This window comes from Ambystoma mexicanum, chromosome 7p, assembly GCF_040938575.1.
Source record: "Ambystoma mexicanum isolate Mex_15411 chromosome 7p, UKY_AmexF1_1, whole genome shotgun sequence".
Lineage (NCBI taxonomy): Eukaryota > Metazoa > Chordata > Amphibia > Caudata > Ambystomatidae > Ambystoma > Ambystoma mexicanum.
This window is the reverse complement of record NC_090939.1, coordinates 849,129,147-849,145,330: the sequence shown is the minus strand read 5'-3', so window position 1 is coordinate 849,145,330 and position 16,184 is coordinate 849,129,147. Positions and strand designations below refer to the sequence as shown.

The following is a 16,184-nucleotide window of genomic DNA, read 5'->3' as shown; positions in this document are numbered from 1 at the left end:
CATTGTTGCAGGAGCAGTGAGAAAGGGGATACTGTGTAGGCCACGCTTGTCGAACTCTGCATCGAGCTCTGGAATGCTGACTGGTTTTCAGGATATCCCATATTAATATTCATGAGTAATTTGCATGCCTTTAGTATAATTGTATGCAAATTTATCTCATGAAAATGAATGAGGGCTATCCTGAGAACCCAGTATGGATACAGCCCTCGAGGCCTGGAGTTGTACAACCGTGGTGTAGCCCCTCGGCACTCCACATGATGTGGGGTGTGCTGATCCCACCATAGAAAATATAGGTAGGATACTTAATATCGCCCTGCCCTTCGGACCATGTGTTCCCACAAGGGAAATGATAGAAAAAAAAGGTAGCCCAAGAGGCTCCCAGCAACACTGCAACAAGTGCTGTGCTGCAAAATGTGGAAAGAGGTTCCCACAAGTTAAAGGCACCTAAAGGGGTGACCGCTCGCCAACTGCATGTAGTGTCTGCTCCAATTGCTGTGCGCTTCCCCAAGCCTCCTAACTTGCATTGCCTGGCTAGCCTGCAACAGCTTTGCGCAGCTCAGGTACTGCCAGGCTTACTTAACCCGCTGGGTTTCCCACACCGCAGCCAGGTCCTCCACTATGCCTATACCGCGAACGCCAACTACGTCCCACCCCTTGGGGATTAGAGCAACGTAAATACCCACTCTATTTCCCAATTACCTACATGCTCACCTTCTACAGCCTGCTGTTTGCCATGTCTGCCTCTCCTTTGCCCTGTTATCCACCCATACAGACCCTATACATACCGACCCACACCTTTTCTACCACCCCTACATCCTAACCCTCCCAGCAACAAGGCCCAGACATGAAACCACGATCTCCCACAATTCTCTAATACAGTACCACCTCTTCCCCCTCAATCTTTCTTTACATGATCTTCCTTCCTAGTTCTAACTGCCCACCTACACCTTTTGATATAGCCTTGCCAGCCTTCCACTCCACTGCACCCAATTTAGTATCCCATGAAACTAAGCAAGCAACTACCTTTTTACCAGTGCCTGCCCTAGTACCAGTGGTCTTCACTCTTGCTAACACCTCCACACCTGTGTACTGCCGGCCACCTAAAATACCATCACTACTGTCCTGCCCTCTGCTGGTCACCCAAAGACTCCACAACCTCTGTGCCAGACTCAGCACATTTAGTGGTTCACCACAAAAGTCCTACCCAGTTGTAGGCAATCCTAAACGACTTTGATTCCCGTTCCGGACCTGTCCACAGTCCTCTCCCCCAAATACTACCCCTACCTCCTCCCAACTATCCTGCCCAACCCCTCCACCCCCCCCCTTTCAGCCTACTATACATAACACTGTACTAAATTGTGCACTCATCAATGTCAGCTCCATTGGAGCACATGCTACTGACAGCCACCACCTCATTCTTGATCACCTTGGTATGCTTGTCATGACCAAATCCTAGCTCCATGACGTCTGGCCCTATGTTCTCATTGGCTCTGCCCACTAACTACACCATATTCAAAGCAGACTGCTCAGACTCCTTAGGAGGTGTAGCCCTCAATGCTAAAACGCCCCTCAACCTCAGAAGCAATCTCACCCAACCCCCCCCTCCCCCCATCAAGGGTTACGAAACATTGCTACTCAAACCTTTGCCTAACCCAGACCACCTACAACATTCTTCTCATTTATCACCATTCCATTCTTCTAGCTGACACGAATCTGATATCCCCCTCATTACTCCTCATCAAACCTGCCACCAAATGTATCTTACTTGGCAACTTCAACCTTGGATATAATGACCAGTGTAACCTCAAAGCAGCCTCTCACCCATTTACTCGGTTTGGGTATGTTTGACCTATTTTTGTTATTTTGTATTTTATTTTTTCATTGAATTTTTTAAAACTATTTATTTTAATCGCGGCAAACTGACCTCAATTTATTTGATCTGGGCCCAATTGAAACCACATGCTGCATGTTGTTTTTTTTGTTTAGTCTCCCTCCAATTTTAAGGAAGCGGGGGGACACCCTGCTCCCCAAAATTGCAAAATGTCAAACATGGGGAGCGAAAGACACCCCTGCGCTCTAACAACCAGACCAACTCTGACAAAGCATGGTGTACCACTATTGAGATTGCACTTACTAACAAGATCGACCTGTTACGTTGCAAAATCAACACCAAGAAAACTCTCCCAGCTGCCAAATCTCAACCTTCACCCTCCTTGGAACCCCCCGCTCCGCCCAACTGTCACACACTCCCACTACTCTTTCTCACAAGTTACTCAAGCCTTCGTATTGGACTTTATCCAGTCTCTAAAACCCTCTAATTGCAAGGGTGACTCCTGCCACGCACATTTTAAACTTTGCAGCCCCCACCTCAACCCCCATCACTTACTTTGTGAATGCCTCTCAAGAGTAACGTGGTACCCACTAACATAACATCCTGGGTCACTACCCTACTTTCTTTGGACCCCTCCCACCATCGCCCCATTACCACTGTACCTTTTCTACTCAAAATGCTAGGCAACATTGTGTACCTGCAGGTGCAACGTTTCCTTGAAAACATCACCTCCTGGGAGCCAGACGATCAGGCTTCCGATTGGAACATAGTACCGAAACTGCTCTACTTGACCTGAAAATGCAACTTTACAGCATCCGCGACACAGGCAACTCAGCCATCCTTCTCCTTAACCTCTCTGCAGCCTTTGATCTCGTTGACCATGAAATTCTCTGCTCACACCTCGACTCACACTTTCAATTCTCCAGACGATGTTAACTGGTTCACATTTTTCCTTAACGTTCCTCAAGAATCTTCATTGCGAACTCTGCAGCTGATCCCACTCCAGTCTCTTTAGGAGTTCCCCAAGGTGCCTGTCTTTCACCCACTTTATACAACACATACTAAACCACTGTTTGACTTCTTGGACTCTCTTGGCATCATCTATACCAACTTTGCTGATGACACGCAAACCCTTGTCCCTCTCACTGGCATATACCTCAATGACTCTGTCACAATTATCAATGTTTACAGCACTATCCAAAACTGGATGGCCAACAACAACCTGTCTTAACGATGACCAGACAGAGCTCATAGTGGGCCCCTCCCACTACCTCAAACTACTTGATCCTGTGTATTCCCCCACCATGGACGGCTCGGTCATCCCAGTCCTCAAACAGTTAAAAACACTAGGGGTTTATCTATACGCAGAGCTCACCAGGTTTAAGCACATCAGCAGCCTCACTTCCTCAACGGCCTAAACCGCCAAACCATTGCACTGGATAGACAATTTCTCTCCCCTAATAACTGCCTTATACTCTTACGTCCCGTCCCCTTTCCTCCATACTGTATGGGCGTCCCTTCTAAGGGACGGGAGACAGAACCGTTTTCACCAGAAAAAACCTCTTCCCCTTTAAATTTAAAGGGGTGTGGCCAAGGGAGCATGCACTGCCCTGACTCCTCCCTCTGGCGCCACACCTCAGTCCCCTGTTCCGCGTTGCCGGGAACAGGCCGAATTCCCCAGCGCTCCTGGGTTTGGCGTCGGCCATGTAATTCCACGCGCGGATACTTCTTTGTCTTTTTCTTGTCTTATCTTTCGTTCAGGTACTTGGTCCTCAGGCGTGACACTCCTCCCCGGCGCATGTTGACTTCTACAGGGTTCAGCAGGTGTCCAATCTGCAACGGGCTCTTCCCAGCTTCAGCTCCCCACGCCCTCTGCCTACGTAGCCTTGGCCCAGGCCACGGTTGGCAATCATGTTCGGCGTGTGACTTGCTGTCCTCGAAGGCGCTGAAGAACAGACTAGCCAGGTAAAGGGAGCTCTTCCATAAGTCTCCTCCAGAGGATCTCAAGAACTTTGTGAAGCATTGAACCATGCCCAAGGTAGGGCCGATATTTTCCAGTGCACCCCGCAAGGGCGGCTCCTTCCCAGGGACTCTCCCGCGCGGGAGGGACCGGCCAGGCCCTTCGACCAGCATGTGCACCGAGGCTGTTACTGCTAGCGGCCTTCGGGTCGAGGGATCCTCTTATACTCATGGGTGCAGTGTTGAGGGACCTGAAGGTTCTTTTACCAGGTCTACACCCGAGAGGCTCCGGCACTAAGGCGAGGGGCTACGCCCGAATACCGGCAATACATCCGAGGGGCTCCTAAACGCAGCTCTACCGACCCTCGGGTCGAGGGTGTGGCACCTACGGCCCGAGGCGCAGGGTAGGCCTCGTGATCCACACGCAAGAGTATTGGACGAGGCCGGGCCCAGCGGGCTGAGCACCATGTCTCAGGCACGTGGCACGACAAAATGGCTGATGCGCCAGAAAGGGGCGCCAGAAAGGGGCGCCAGAAAGGGGCACCCTGTCAGACGCCATTCCTGGAATTCGGCGAAGAACGAGTATCTAGGTGGGACTGGCCTCAACCAGGTACGTGGCCTACAGTCTACCCCTCATTTGCGCAGGGCAGCTTTCCTTTGCGTCCATATGGACAGGGTATGGCAGCAGCCCCTGCTACTCCGTCGGCACACCCTGCCACCTCTTTGGCCAGTGAGGAGGTGCTCTTTGAGAAGTTACTCGGCCTCATGAGGTCTCAGATGGGGGGTTATCATCAAAGACTCCATCAAGGAAGTCGTCCCCGCCATGCTAGCGGCACCAGACTCCTCCATCGGGCGCCCATTGCAGCCGCCACCTCCGGCTCCACAGCCAACTCTGCAACCTGCGCCGCCTCCACCTGCAGTCCCTGTACCCCAGCCTCCTGCGCCATCTACTCCTAAACAGGATCCTCCAGATCCGCAGTATACGGACGAGAAGGAGGATCCGGACATGCCATCCTTAACCAGGGCCTTCCACAAATATCTTGCTGGACTGGCAGAGTACCTGGGCCTACCCCAACCGAGGTAGAGCAGCCAACACGGGGATTACATTGCAAACCGATGTAGTCTGTGGCCAAGAAGGATTGGCTGAAGCCCAACTCGGCCCAGCCGGTCAATCGACGCCTGGACATCAAGCACAGGCAGATGGAGGGGGATACACTCTTGCTCTCGACCCATCCTCAGCCACACTCCTCAGTGATCGCTGCGGCATCATTATACTCCAAGCCTGTCGTCCTCCGCCTCCTCCTCTGCAGCACTGCTAGGCAAGGAGGAGAAGATATTTGAGGAGTACGGCAAGACAATCTACTCCAACACATCCTTGCACCTTCGTCAGGCCAACGCAGATGCCATGCTGGCTGTCGCCAACCAAAGGTTATGGTGGGAACTTGTGGACTTCCTAACGGAACTCCCCACCCAGTGCCAATTACGCTTTAGGGCGGGGCTAGCTGAAGCCAAGCTGGTGGTGCATGACCTCATGGAATGCACAGTGGCTCATATCGATACCTCAGACTGTGCCATCTGCATTGCCACGGACATGAGAAGAAAAGCCTGGCTTCGGGCAACGAAATCGAGGGGGGTGGGAGGGTACTTTTCCACTCCTCTACGGACGAGGAGCTGGACAAAAAGAAAAGTCTCTCAAACGGCAAAGTCTTTATCCATTCTTACAAAGATCACACCCATATCGTACACCCAATCTCAGCAGCGCTCAGAGAAGGGTCGTACATATGGAGGATTCCGTGGCTTCCAGGAACGCAGGTCCGGGCATCCGGACTGCTCGCTGTCTCAGAACCGGCGCAAACAACGAAAAGGGGTGAGGGGGGGAGGGGGAGTAAGGGCTTTTTCCAGTCTCCTTCCTCAGCCTTTGAGGGAAAGAAGGCATGACACGCCCCTTTGGGTCCACGTGTCTCCGGTGGGAGGCAGGCTTGCTCTCCATGCACATTTCTGGTGCCAGAATTTCGCGGACCCCTGGATCCTCTGTAGTATCCATGGGGTACCACCTTCCTATCCCAGCCTCTTCTCCCTCCTCCACTCCCACAGGTTGGGACAGCAACTCTTTTGGCAGAGATCCGGTCATTCGTAGAGAGCCAGGCAGTGGGGAAAGTTCCAGCCTCCCAGCGAGGCTTTGGTTTTTACGCCAGGATTTTCACCATTCAGAAGAACCAGGCGGACCTCGAGTTGTGCTGGACCCTTCCACCCTCAACCTCTCCCTGCTCCTGCAAAAATTCAAGTTGGTTACGCCAGCTTTTATTGCAAAGACATTGGACAAGGGAGACGGGATGTGCTCACTGGACCTGAAGGACGCATACCTACACATCCGGATTTGGCAGCCCCATCGTTCTTTCCTACTGTTCAGGATCATGGGCTACCATTTCCAATACAAAGTCCTTCCATTTGGCCTCAACTCGGCCCCCAGGGTCTTTACCAGACTCATGAACACTGTGGCGGCTCTCCTCAGAGCGCAGGGCCTCCACATCTCCCCATACCTCGATGACTGGCTTTTCAGGGCTACATCTCCGGAAGCAGTTCTCCACTCTTCCCATGCCCTTATGAACACACTGCACGATCTGGGCTTCTCGCTCAACCTCAAGAAGTCACCGCTGCCGCCTACGCAGACTGACATTCCTGGGACTCATTTGGGACACGTGCTCCGAGAAGGTCTTCCCGTCGGAGGACAAAATCTTGGCCAGCAAGAGGTCCTCCGCCCACTTCCTTAGCAGAGGGGTGACCTCGGCATGGTGGTACCAACATCTCCTGGGTCTACCGGTAGCGGTCCTATTAGCCGTGCTGCACAAGAGACTAAGGATGAGAAGGATTCAGCTGCATTACGCGGCCTCATGGAATCAGGAGCGGGACTCGCGATCCGATATCAACGTTCCTCCATCTCTCCACCCGGACCTAACATGGTGGTCCATTGACTGGAACCTACGGACGGTCAAGCCCTTTCGCCCGCCCTCTGCGCAGGTCACCATCACCACAGGTCACCATCACCACAGGTCACCATCACCACAGACTCTTCGCTCGAGGGCTGGGGAGCCACCCTGGACAATCTCTTGGTCCACGGCACCTGGACTCGACAGGAGCAGGAATATCACATCAATTGGCTGGAGCTGAACGCCATCTGGCTAGCGCTCAGAGCATTCCTACCACTTAAGGGCAAGGTTGTCCTCATCCAGACAGACAACTCGGCCAGCATGTACTATGTCATCAAGCAGGGAGGCACCAGATACCCTCCTCTGTGCAGACTGGCGATCAGCATGTGGGAATGGGCACTGGAAACGACATTCACCTCTCGGCAGTCCACCTACCGGGGGACTCCAACCTGGAAGCAGACACGCTGGGAGTGGACAATTGAGTGGCAGCTAAACAACCTCGTTATTCAGGAGATCTTCAACAGGTGTGTTCACCCCCACGTGGAGCTCTTTACCACCTGGCACAAGAAGTGTCACCAGTTAGCCTGCTGGCAAGGTCAGGGCCCCGGCTCTCTGGGCGATGCATTTCACCTCCAGTGGACCGGCATAAAAACCTACGCCTTTCCGCCCACTCGTCTGATTCACAGGGTAATTTGCAAGATAAAGGGGTCTCACCGACTCATCATCATTCTGATAGATCTGTGGTGGCCAGCCAGGCCATGGTTTTCGGAGCTACTCAGCCTCTCGGTGGTGCCCCCGATACACCTTCCGACGGGCCGAGCACATCTTCTGGCACAGCAGGGGGGCAGAGTCATCCACCCTGCGCCAGGGAAACTAGCCGTCAGTGTGGTACCTGAGCAGGTAACGCTTCAGCACCTTAGCCTCTCACAGGCCAATCTGGAGATCATACAAGGCGCCAGGAGCCAAGCCACCAGAGCCAGTACAAAAGCAAATGGACCAGATTCTGCCACTGGGCAGACTCCAAGGGAATTGATCCCTTGGCTTGCACTTTGGACGATGTGCTCTCCTTTTCTGCACACCTTGCTCATTCAGGTGGACACCTGCCGCACATACCTTGCAGCCATTGGGGCTTACAGGAACTCGGAGGCAGGCATTTTTTCCTCCTCCAACCCGATCGTCAAACATCTGACTGGTCTCGCTAGGCTCTACCTGCCCGTTAAGAGACCGCACCTGGTGTGGGACCTTAACATAGTCTTGGGCGCACTGGCTCACAAACCATTCGAGCCAATGGAGTCCGTGGACATCAGGTTGGTCACCATCAAGACGGCCTTACTAGTCGGCCTTACCGCGAGTCGTAGAGTCAGCGAGATCCAGGCGCTGGTCGCCTCTGAGCCATATGCCACCTTTCACAAGGACAAGTTAGTCCTGCGGACTCATCTGCATTTCTGGCCAAGGTTCCGTCTGCTTTCCACCTGAACGGGGAGATAGTCCTTTCTATGTTTTTTCCCGATCCTGGATGAAGCACAAAGAGTGCTGCACTGCCTCTCCCTCGGCTTTCTGCAAGCATTACTGTTTGATGCCGGCTCTAGATCTGATGCGGCTTACGGACAGGCGGTTCCCAGAAACCTATTTGCTTAAGGAGGGTCTCCTCTCCACCCTGGGTGTAATCGCCCATACAGTATGGAGGAAAGGGGACTAGGGACTAAGAGTACGTTGGTCACTACGGTGAGGAACTTACATTTGCTTGCCAGAGCTCTGATACTCCGTAAACTGGATTATTGCAATGGCCTCTTCAAGGGCATGATGGCCATTAACCTCACTAAACTCCAACAAAATAAAGCACTTTGTGCTGCACTGGAAATAGATCGATCTGATCACATGATTGCAGCACGCAAAGAAGCTCACTGGCTGCCTATCAAAGCCTGTATTGACTTTAAAACCCTTTCCATTGCCCACTGCTGCATTCATAAAGAAGCACCACTTTATCTGAACTGCATTACCAAGAGACTTCAGTCCTGTTCCCTTCTCATCAAACCACACCCCGATTAAAACATACCAGATCAGGCGACGTGATCTTCATGGTCACAGCCTCCATACTCTGGAACTTGCATAAGAATTAGCCCTCCTTTCATGCCTTTAAGTGACTTATGGAAACATGGCTGTTCGATAAGTACTGCTAATCATGCTTTTATGTCCCACTACCTTACCTGTATTACTATGTCTTTATTCTATGATGTAAACTACTGACGAGGTAGGATTGTCTGAAGTATACATTCCCCATGATCGTCCAGAACTGCAAGAGATTGTCCATCTCTGGAAGGCCTTAAGCGACATTACTGTTCCCAGATGGAGGGAAAATCCCTTGGGATACATAGGACATACTGGGTTGGTGGATTGCTGTACAGTGAGCCCATAGTCCACAGGCAGCGACAACAGGAAGTTGGTGGTTCCTCAGTATGAGAGACCCTTCCTCCGGCAGTAGGTGCATGAAGTGCCTTTTGCAGGTTAAGATAGATTTCCAAAATCGAAGGGGGGTGGGATTTGGGGAGGCTACCCTATTATGGTGAACACGGAAGACAAGACACCTTTTAGCCAAATACAATCACGGTAGGTAGCAGAGCGGCAAGGATTAATCTCAGGAAGTGTGGTGTAGGGCTAAAAGGAGTCCACACACGGCAACCAAACAAGTTAGACGGGCAAGTATGAAAATATACAATCGTTTATCGGACCTTATAAAATTCACATTAAACAAATAAATAAACTCTAGTCAAATATTGCCACACCAATATCCGAAAACAAATGTATAGATTCACCCATAGGAGAAATGGAATAGCATTTGATTCAATGGTCAGTGAAACACAGGTAAGTACTCAAATGTATTAAAGATTGTATTAACACTTAAGGATAATCATAGAATGGCTTCTCTAGCTCTTATAAAGTCCAACCTCAAGATTGTTTGGGTTTTATGTCCAAAGTCACCATTTACAAAGTGTATACTTCACAGGTAGGTTTATGAAGAGATTGGTGATGCCAGTGGTTATGATTACAAGAGTCGAAAGGTTAAAGTTCAGGTATGTAAAGTTACACTCAATCCAGTACTTAAAATAGTCCTTGGAAGGGATCCTTGACTGGGGTTTCTCCGACCAAAGTCTGGAAAGAGTGATTTAGGGACAGGACTTTGAGCTAATGTAACCCTGTGTAGGACAGGTGGGTGACATAAACAGGTATGTAAACTTGCCCTCCAACCCCCACCCACCCTGATTCGGATTTCTCCAAAGACCACTGCTGGTGTTCTGAATTCCATTGGGGACACAATCTTCTATGGTCCGGTCAATGAAGTCAGTGGTCATGGATGCAGAGTCCCTTTTCGGTGCAGGATTTTGTTTGTCACAGTACTTGCGGAACGGTCGCAGACTGCTTTCAGCAGAACACACAGGCAAGGAAAAGCTGTAGACTTCTGCTATACAGACAGCCACAGTACACCGCTAGAATGTGAAGGAGACAGATTGCAATGGGAGCCACCACAGTCAGGAGGTGGCGTGCAATCTTAAATGCATGAACAAAGGAGTAGGCCTATCGCAGCTTCCATTTATGCAAAAAGGCTGAAAATCCAGGAGCAGGCGTATTGTTACACAAGTTGAAAATCCTCCCAAGTTCCATGGATACATTCTGACTGGCGATGGCTGCAGCAAGGTAGCCCATGAGAAAGCTGATAGGTCCACCCTTTGGTCTACCCTTTAGTTCTGGCACATTTCCAAAGGCAGGGATCCTTGAGCAGGGGTCGAGACTGGTTGTTCTCATCGGTCCTGGAGTCAAAGCACCAACAAGGGCCTTCTTGAGAAGGCAGTTACTACAGATTTGAGGGTCTGCATGGGCAATGGAGCTCTTAATGCTGTCACTAAAACACATGCTCATCCTCTTCCACAAGCTGAGTTGGTGGACACAATGGCTGCTGCCAAGTATCGACTTTTGACCTTACTGTATGGTATTGACAATTATCCCTGAGGGAGAATGCCAACGAGAAGACTGCATTCTTAACACCAGAGTGGCTTCACCAGTTCAGTTTAACACCCTTTAGCTCAATATCAATGCACCTGCCACTGTCCAGAGGTTGGTGAACCATGTCCTTAATGGGTTAGATGATTTCTGCATGGCATAGATGGATGATATTGCATTTTTCAGCCCCACTTGAGAAGAACATGTCTGTTAGAGCAGATTTCCTTTTGAATAAAATAATCTCCACCTGTGAGCCCCAGCACTTTTTGCTTGATTTTGGGATTTTACCTGACTCTCCTGAGTGGGAATCTTTTTCCACACACTGCGTCTTTTACTCTAAACCTGAGAACCCTTTTTATCTCTTTTTGATACTTTTTAATGGAGTTATGCTTTCCTTCATGTTTTCTGTCATCTATCTTTTACTATTGCAGCACAACACTTTCTGTGCATTGTTCCACGGTTAACTGTTACCAGGGCAGGGAGGCGACACCCTTTTGTGCCTCCTGTATTTCAATTTGAGATAGGCACACCCAACCTTATGTGGAGTGCTGAGGAGAAACATTGTCTCCCTTTTCACACTGTTCCAGTAACTTATAGTTCATACAGCAGGCTGGTGGTAGTGTACCTTTTTTCACAACTCTATTTGCAGTACTGACACGGGAGGGGGGGGGATTAGGGAATGTGTGACGGGCTGCACTTTTTTTAAGCCCAGTTCATGACTTGTTCCTTACTTGAGCCGCCTTCTACCTTCCTCGGTGGGGAGGTCTTGATGGGTCTTTTGTCTTTGGCGGGCTACCCTTGGAAAGCCTGCCACAGCTCTGAGCGCCGAAAGGACAGGAAGTGGGGGAGGTAACTGGAACTTCCCAGGTCTTTGTCCTGCAGTGGGCCTGCCTGCAGCCAGTTGGAACTGGGAGGCTGGCTGTCCTCCTGGACAGCCTCCCCACAGATTTGCATGAAAGGCTTGGTGGGCTCATCTTCTTGCATAAAAGCTGAGGGTTCTGGACCTAACCTTCAAGTCGACCACTGGACTGAAGATCCAAAGAGGGATTCGTAGGACGGCCCAGCAACTTCCAAGCGACTACCAGAACCTTTGAGTGACCGCTGAAGACCGGACCCTGAATTCCATGCGACAGGGAAGCTAGCTTGACGTAGACTTCCCTCTCCTGGACTTGTGGGCCTAACCAGTCTGAAAGACCACCTGCTTTTCGCGCCATCCCACAAAACTGTGAACCTCCCAGGCTGCAAACTCCCAATACCCTGGTAGCTGTGCGTTTTTGCGATGCAATGTCATGTGAAGCGGGGTTCCGTCAAATTTCGTGGGCATCCTTCTGGACCTGCAGTGACACTTTTGCACTCCTTGAACTCCCCTCAGCTGAGTCGAGGACTGAGAACTGAAAGGTCTTCTGGACAACCTTCACTGTCCCGAAGCCTGTGAATGGCATCAACTCACCAGTGCCACAAAGATCTACTGCTGGTTGTCACACTACTTGAGTGCATCTGTCTGTGTCTGTACCCTCCAATGTTCCTTCTTCAGCCATCCAGGCCAAGAGACACGAACTGGGGACTACTGTTAAGCTGTTACTTGCACTCCTCTCCAGGGCACCCAGGGTTCCATTGGTGTGAACAACCTATTGGGCTCTAAATTGCTAAAAACTATGACTTAACTGCAAACCTGAAGACGGCCTCATTAACGTTGTTCCATTTGCTGGTAACCTAGCGCTTTCCTCCTCAGCTCTTGGTCATTGGACACCCAGTGCCCACCCCCCAGACTATTTGTGATTTATTTAGTATAGGACTTTCGAAGAGTGGTTAAGAAAGAGTTAGTTTAAGTTGCAAGAGTTAATCTCTTTGCTCATTAGCATTAGTTTTCTCTAACTTTTGTGTTGCTTTACATTTATGATTTAAAGTGTGCTACCTTTTTATTCTACTGTGATTTTACTGTGTGGAGAGTACTTACATGAAGTATTTATACAAGCCTTAGTGTATATAAAATAACTATTTCTATATAACTGCTAGTGTGTCAGTGTTCCCTTGAACCAATTGTATGCTCCAAATGTCTGCCTCACTACAACCCTTCTGCCTCCTAGACTAAGCGTGTCTGCTCATCCATTGCGACCAAACCCTTGGACAGTTCAGGCTAAACCAAAGGGTTAACAACCTTGTCACCGAAGGCGGGCTTTTCAGAGTTCTTTCACAGACTGTCACTTGTGTAAAACTTCCTAACATTGTTCCCAACCTAGGATTGTGTTGGGGGAGGAAGGGGCAGGGCCTTTCAGCCGGTGCTACTTGACCTTAAAGACAATGAAATGCCAGATTGGTCAAGGTTGACTGACCTACCCTGGGCATGAGGTTGGTGGGGGCACAATTCAGCCTCTACTGAATAAAGTACATGCTTTACAAGACTGGGCAACCCCCAAGCCCGGCAGAGAGCTTTTCTAGGCTTTACATGGAAAACTGTTCTTTGTAACACTTAACTTCAGCTGGCATAGTTTGGCTCATTTGTGAGCCTATATAATATTTCACAAAGGTGAGGTTGTTTTTAAGAGCCTAAGCTTGATTATAGTACAATTAAGATGAAAATTAAGAAATCCGTCTGCAAGAACGTTCTCCAAATCTTCCTTCTGACGTGACAAGTGTTCTGCATTGGCCTAATCTGAGATCTTTAAAGGTCTGCATAGTCGGGACAAGAGCGTTTGGGCTTCTGAAAGACACTAAATCATGAACGGTTGTAACCAACTAGAGTGTTGGGCACCCAGATTCTGGTTTCCTGTATCCTGATAGGTTTTCAAGATGTAAATGAGCTGCACATCCTTACTGTCTCCCCAGTATGCACAAAAGCTGCTTTCAGAGGTAAGCTCCAGTTGACTATCTCTGCAGGGCGGCAACTTAGTCTTCAGTCTTCTTGGAAACTGTGGAGCTGTCAGCCAGTACATGTCTTGTCTACCAAGAGCAGATATTGACCAGTATTTGCCAAACAGAAAAGCATGACCAGGAGTTGGGTGAAGAGTTGGAGAAACAATACCCTCTATTCTACCTACTAACCATTTGCTTTTTGTAAAAAAAGAAATCTATTGACTTTGTTCCCTTTACTCCACCATTTGATTGCCGCCATCAGTCACTGCCACCTTCCTCTCCAAATGTTTCCAGATTCATTAATTTACAAGCTAGTCTTTTGGTCTACGCATCCCCAAACCTGCTCGGTTCCAGTGGTTAAAGTTCTGTTTTGTGCACTGGTGTCCTCAGTTTTCACAATGAATCCAACTTTTCGATGCCTGCATGTCAGCCTGGTTGTGCTACAGTATCCTAAGCCCTTTGATGTAGGGGTTCCATAGCTCAAATTTGATGCTTCAGGTAACTACCTTGAAAGTTCTGATTCTTCTTGGACACCCATATGGAGTAGTAGGGACTTCTCTGAGATGCTCTAACCATGAGAGCAATAGAGAACCTCCTTAAGTCCTAGTCCTTCACTGTGAAGAGAGTTGAGGTTGTCATGGAATGTGTTTCATAGAGATCCAAAGTTTGCTCGGATCTGGTATTCCGATTTGGTAGCAGGATTATGGATTTTAAGAGCTGCATTAATGGAATGGCAATTTTATGCTGATGCTTCTTGTGTGTTAAGAATTCTGTATGTTCAAAATAAACTATTGAGATTGTTTTGTTTTTGGTTCATTTCTAATGCAGTATTTGTTCTGTTTTAGTCCGAATTTCATGAGAAAGATACCTTTTACATCTTCAACCACGTTGAAATTAATATTTATTACCATGTGGTGGAAAATGAAGCCCTTGGCGCAAGATTGGTTGCTGCTAAACTAGATCCAAAAAGGTGAGTGGCAATCATTTAGAACCATTATGAGCTGTATGGTGCAAATAACATCACTCTGTTTATATGGGTACATTTTTTCTGTTATCATGCCTTGGTGAATCCTCACAATAGATTGTAGTAAAGTCACCATTCCTTTGAATACTAACCAAGAACAGTAAAGCACCACTTCATTTAGCCATGTTAATTGGGGCCTTTTTGAAATTCATTCATTTAAGTTGCTTGTAGTTAAAAAATAAAGATTTGCTGCCTTGTTTGATTTCCCAAAACTCTATGCCCAAGTTGATTTTGTTGTCCTGGGCCTTTCTCTGTCAAATGACATGTAACAATCTGGTCTTTTGTAGCCAACTTGGATGAGTGTTTCACACACAGAAAATTACCCTGTGCCAGGGACGTCATTTCACCAAAATGCCACGGGTAGCATAAGTGACATCACATGAACTGTGACCTACGATGACATCACAGGAAGTGGTCATTTAACCTTGCCCCAAATGACACGGGAAGTGATGACACACAACCTTTAACCCCTTGACTAAACAGGAAGTGGCATCACATAGCATTGTTCCTCAGTACACTAAGGAAAATATGGTTACTATTTCACTGTAATGCGATATTCATTTCATACAAGAATGGATCACAATATGTAGTGTTAATCAGTGTGTATAGGCCATATTAACAAATTACTGTGAATGTAAGCAGACTTGCAACACAACAACCTGGACTATTGTACATCACTCGGGCTAAACTGTAAACAGACAGAACATCTCAAAGAGGCCTAAACCCCCAAGCGCGTACATCCAGTGCCTCCCACAGATTGGAAACGGCAATTGAACAACACGTCCAACCAGAAAAACAATGGTATGGAGGGTTGCCCAGAGATGTGTCGGTGGTTATTTTCTGAAACATTTCAGCCATCACCTTTCTGTTTTGCTTATTTGGTAAGTAATCCACATTGCTTTTACAGAGGGGGGTTGTTGGAGGATGTGTTGCATGCCACAGTAATTGAGTTTATTTTAAAATGCAAGCAGCAGCTCCACGACATCACTCCTAGAAAAAGCCTGCTGTGCTTGGAGACCTAATATAAACAAAAGAGGGACTCCAAAACGTACAGGCACTCAAATGGAGCAAACAGACATCTATAAACACAAGGATGTGCCTAAACATACAAAGTCAAAAAATATCATTTGTGGAGCTAACAGTATTATTCTCCTGGTAGCCTAAACAATAGATTAAATCAAATTCAATATTTTAATTTACTGGTCTCTCACCAGTCAAAGTAACCTTTATGAGAAAAAAAGGGGAAAAAAGTACATTGGCATAAAAAAATTATAAACTTGCTTTAAGTGTTAGTTTATAACTAGACAATGTGTCAATTTAATAAGTACATACAACATGAAAAACATAAAAAACAATGCAATTTTACAAAGAGAAAAAAAAACAATGCAATTTTACAAAGAGAAAAAAAACAGGACTAATTAGTCCATACAATCAATGCGAGCAGAATTTATGAAAAGGTTCACAGAAGTAGGGGTACAACCCCACTAGGAAATACACATGGGAACCCAATATATGGGAACTGACAAAAAATGATTTGGTGTCAGCAAAACAGTGAATACATTTTAAATCATAAGAGTTTTCCGAGATAGATAAT

General features: G+C 48.2%; 1 protein-coding gene across 1 annotated transcript in view; it reads left to right on the top strand.

Moving 5' to 3' along the window:
• TM9SF2 (transmembrane 9 superfamily member 2) overlaps positions 1-16,184 on the top strand; it is a 993,889-nt gene that overhangs the window by 184,036 nt on the left and 793,669 nt on the right. The window contains exon 6 of the mRNA XM_069637011.1: positions 14,412-14,536. Coding sequence (XP_069493112.1) covers positions 14,412-14,536 — 125 coding nt within the window. The remainder of the gene's footprint in view (positions 1-14,411; positions 14,537-16,184) is intronic.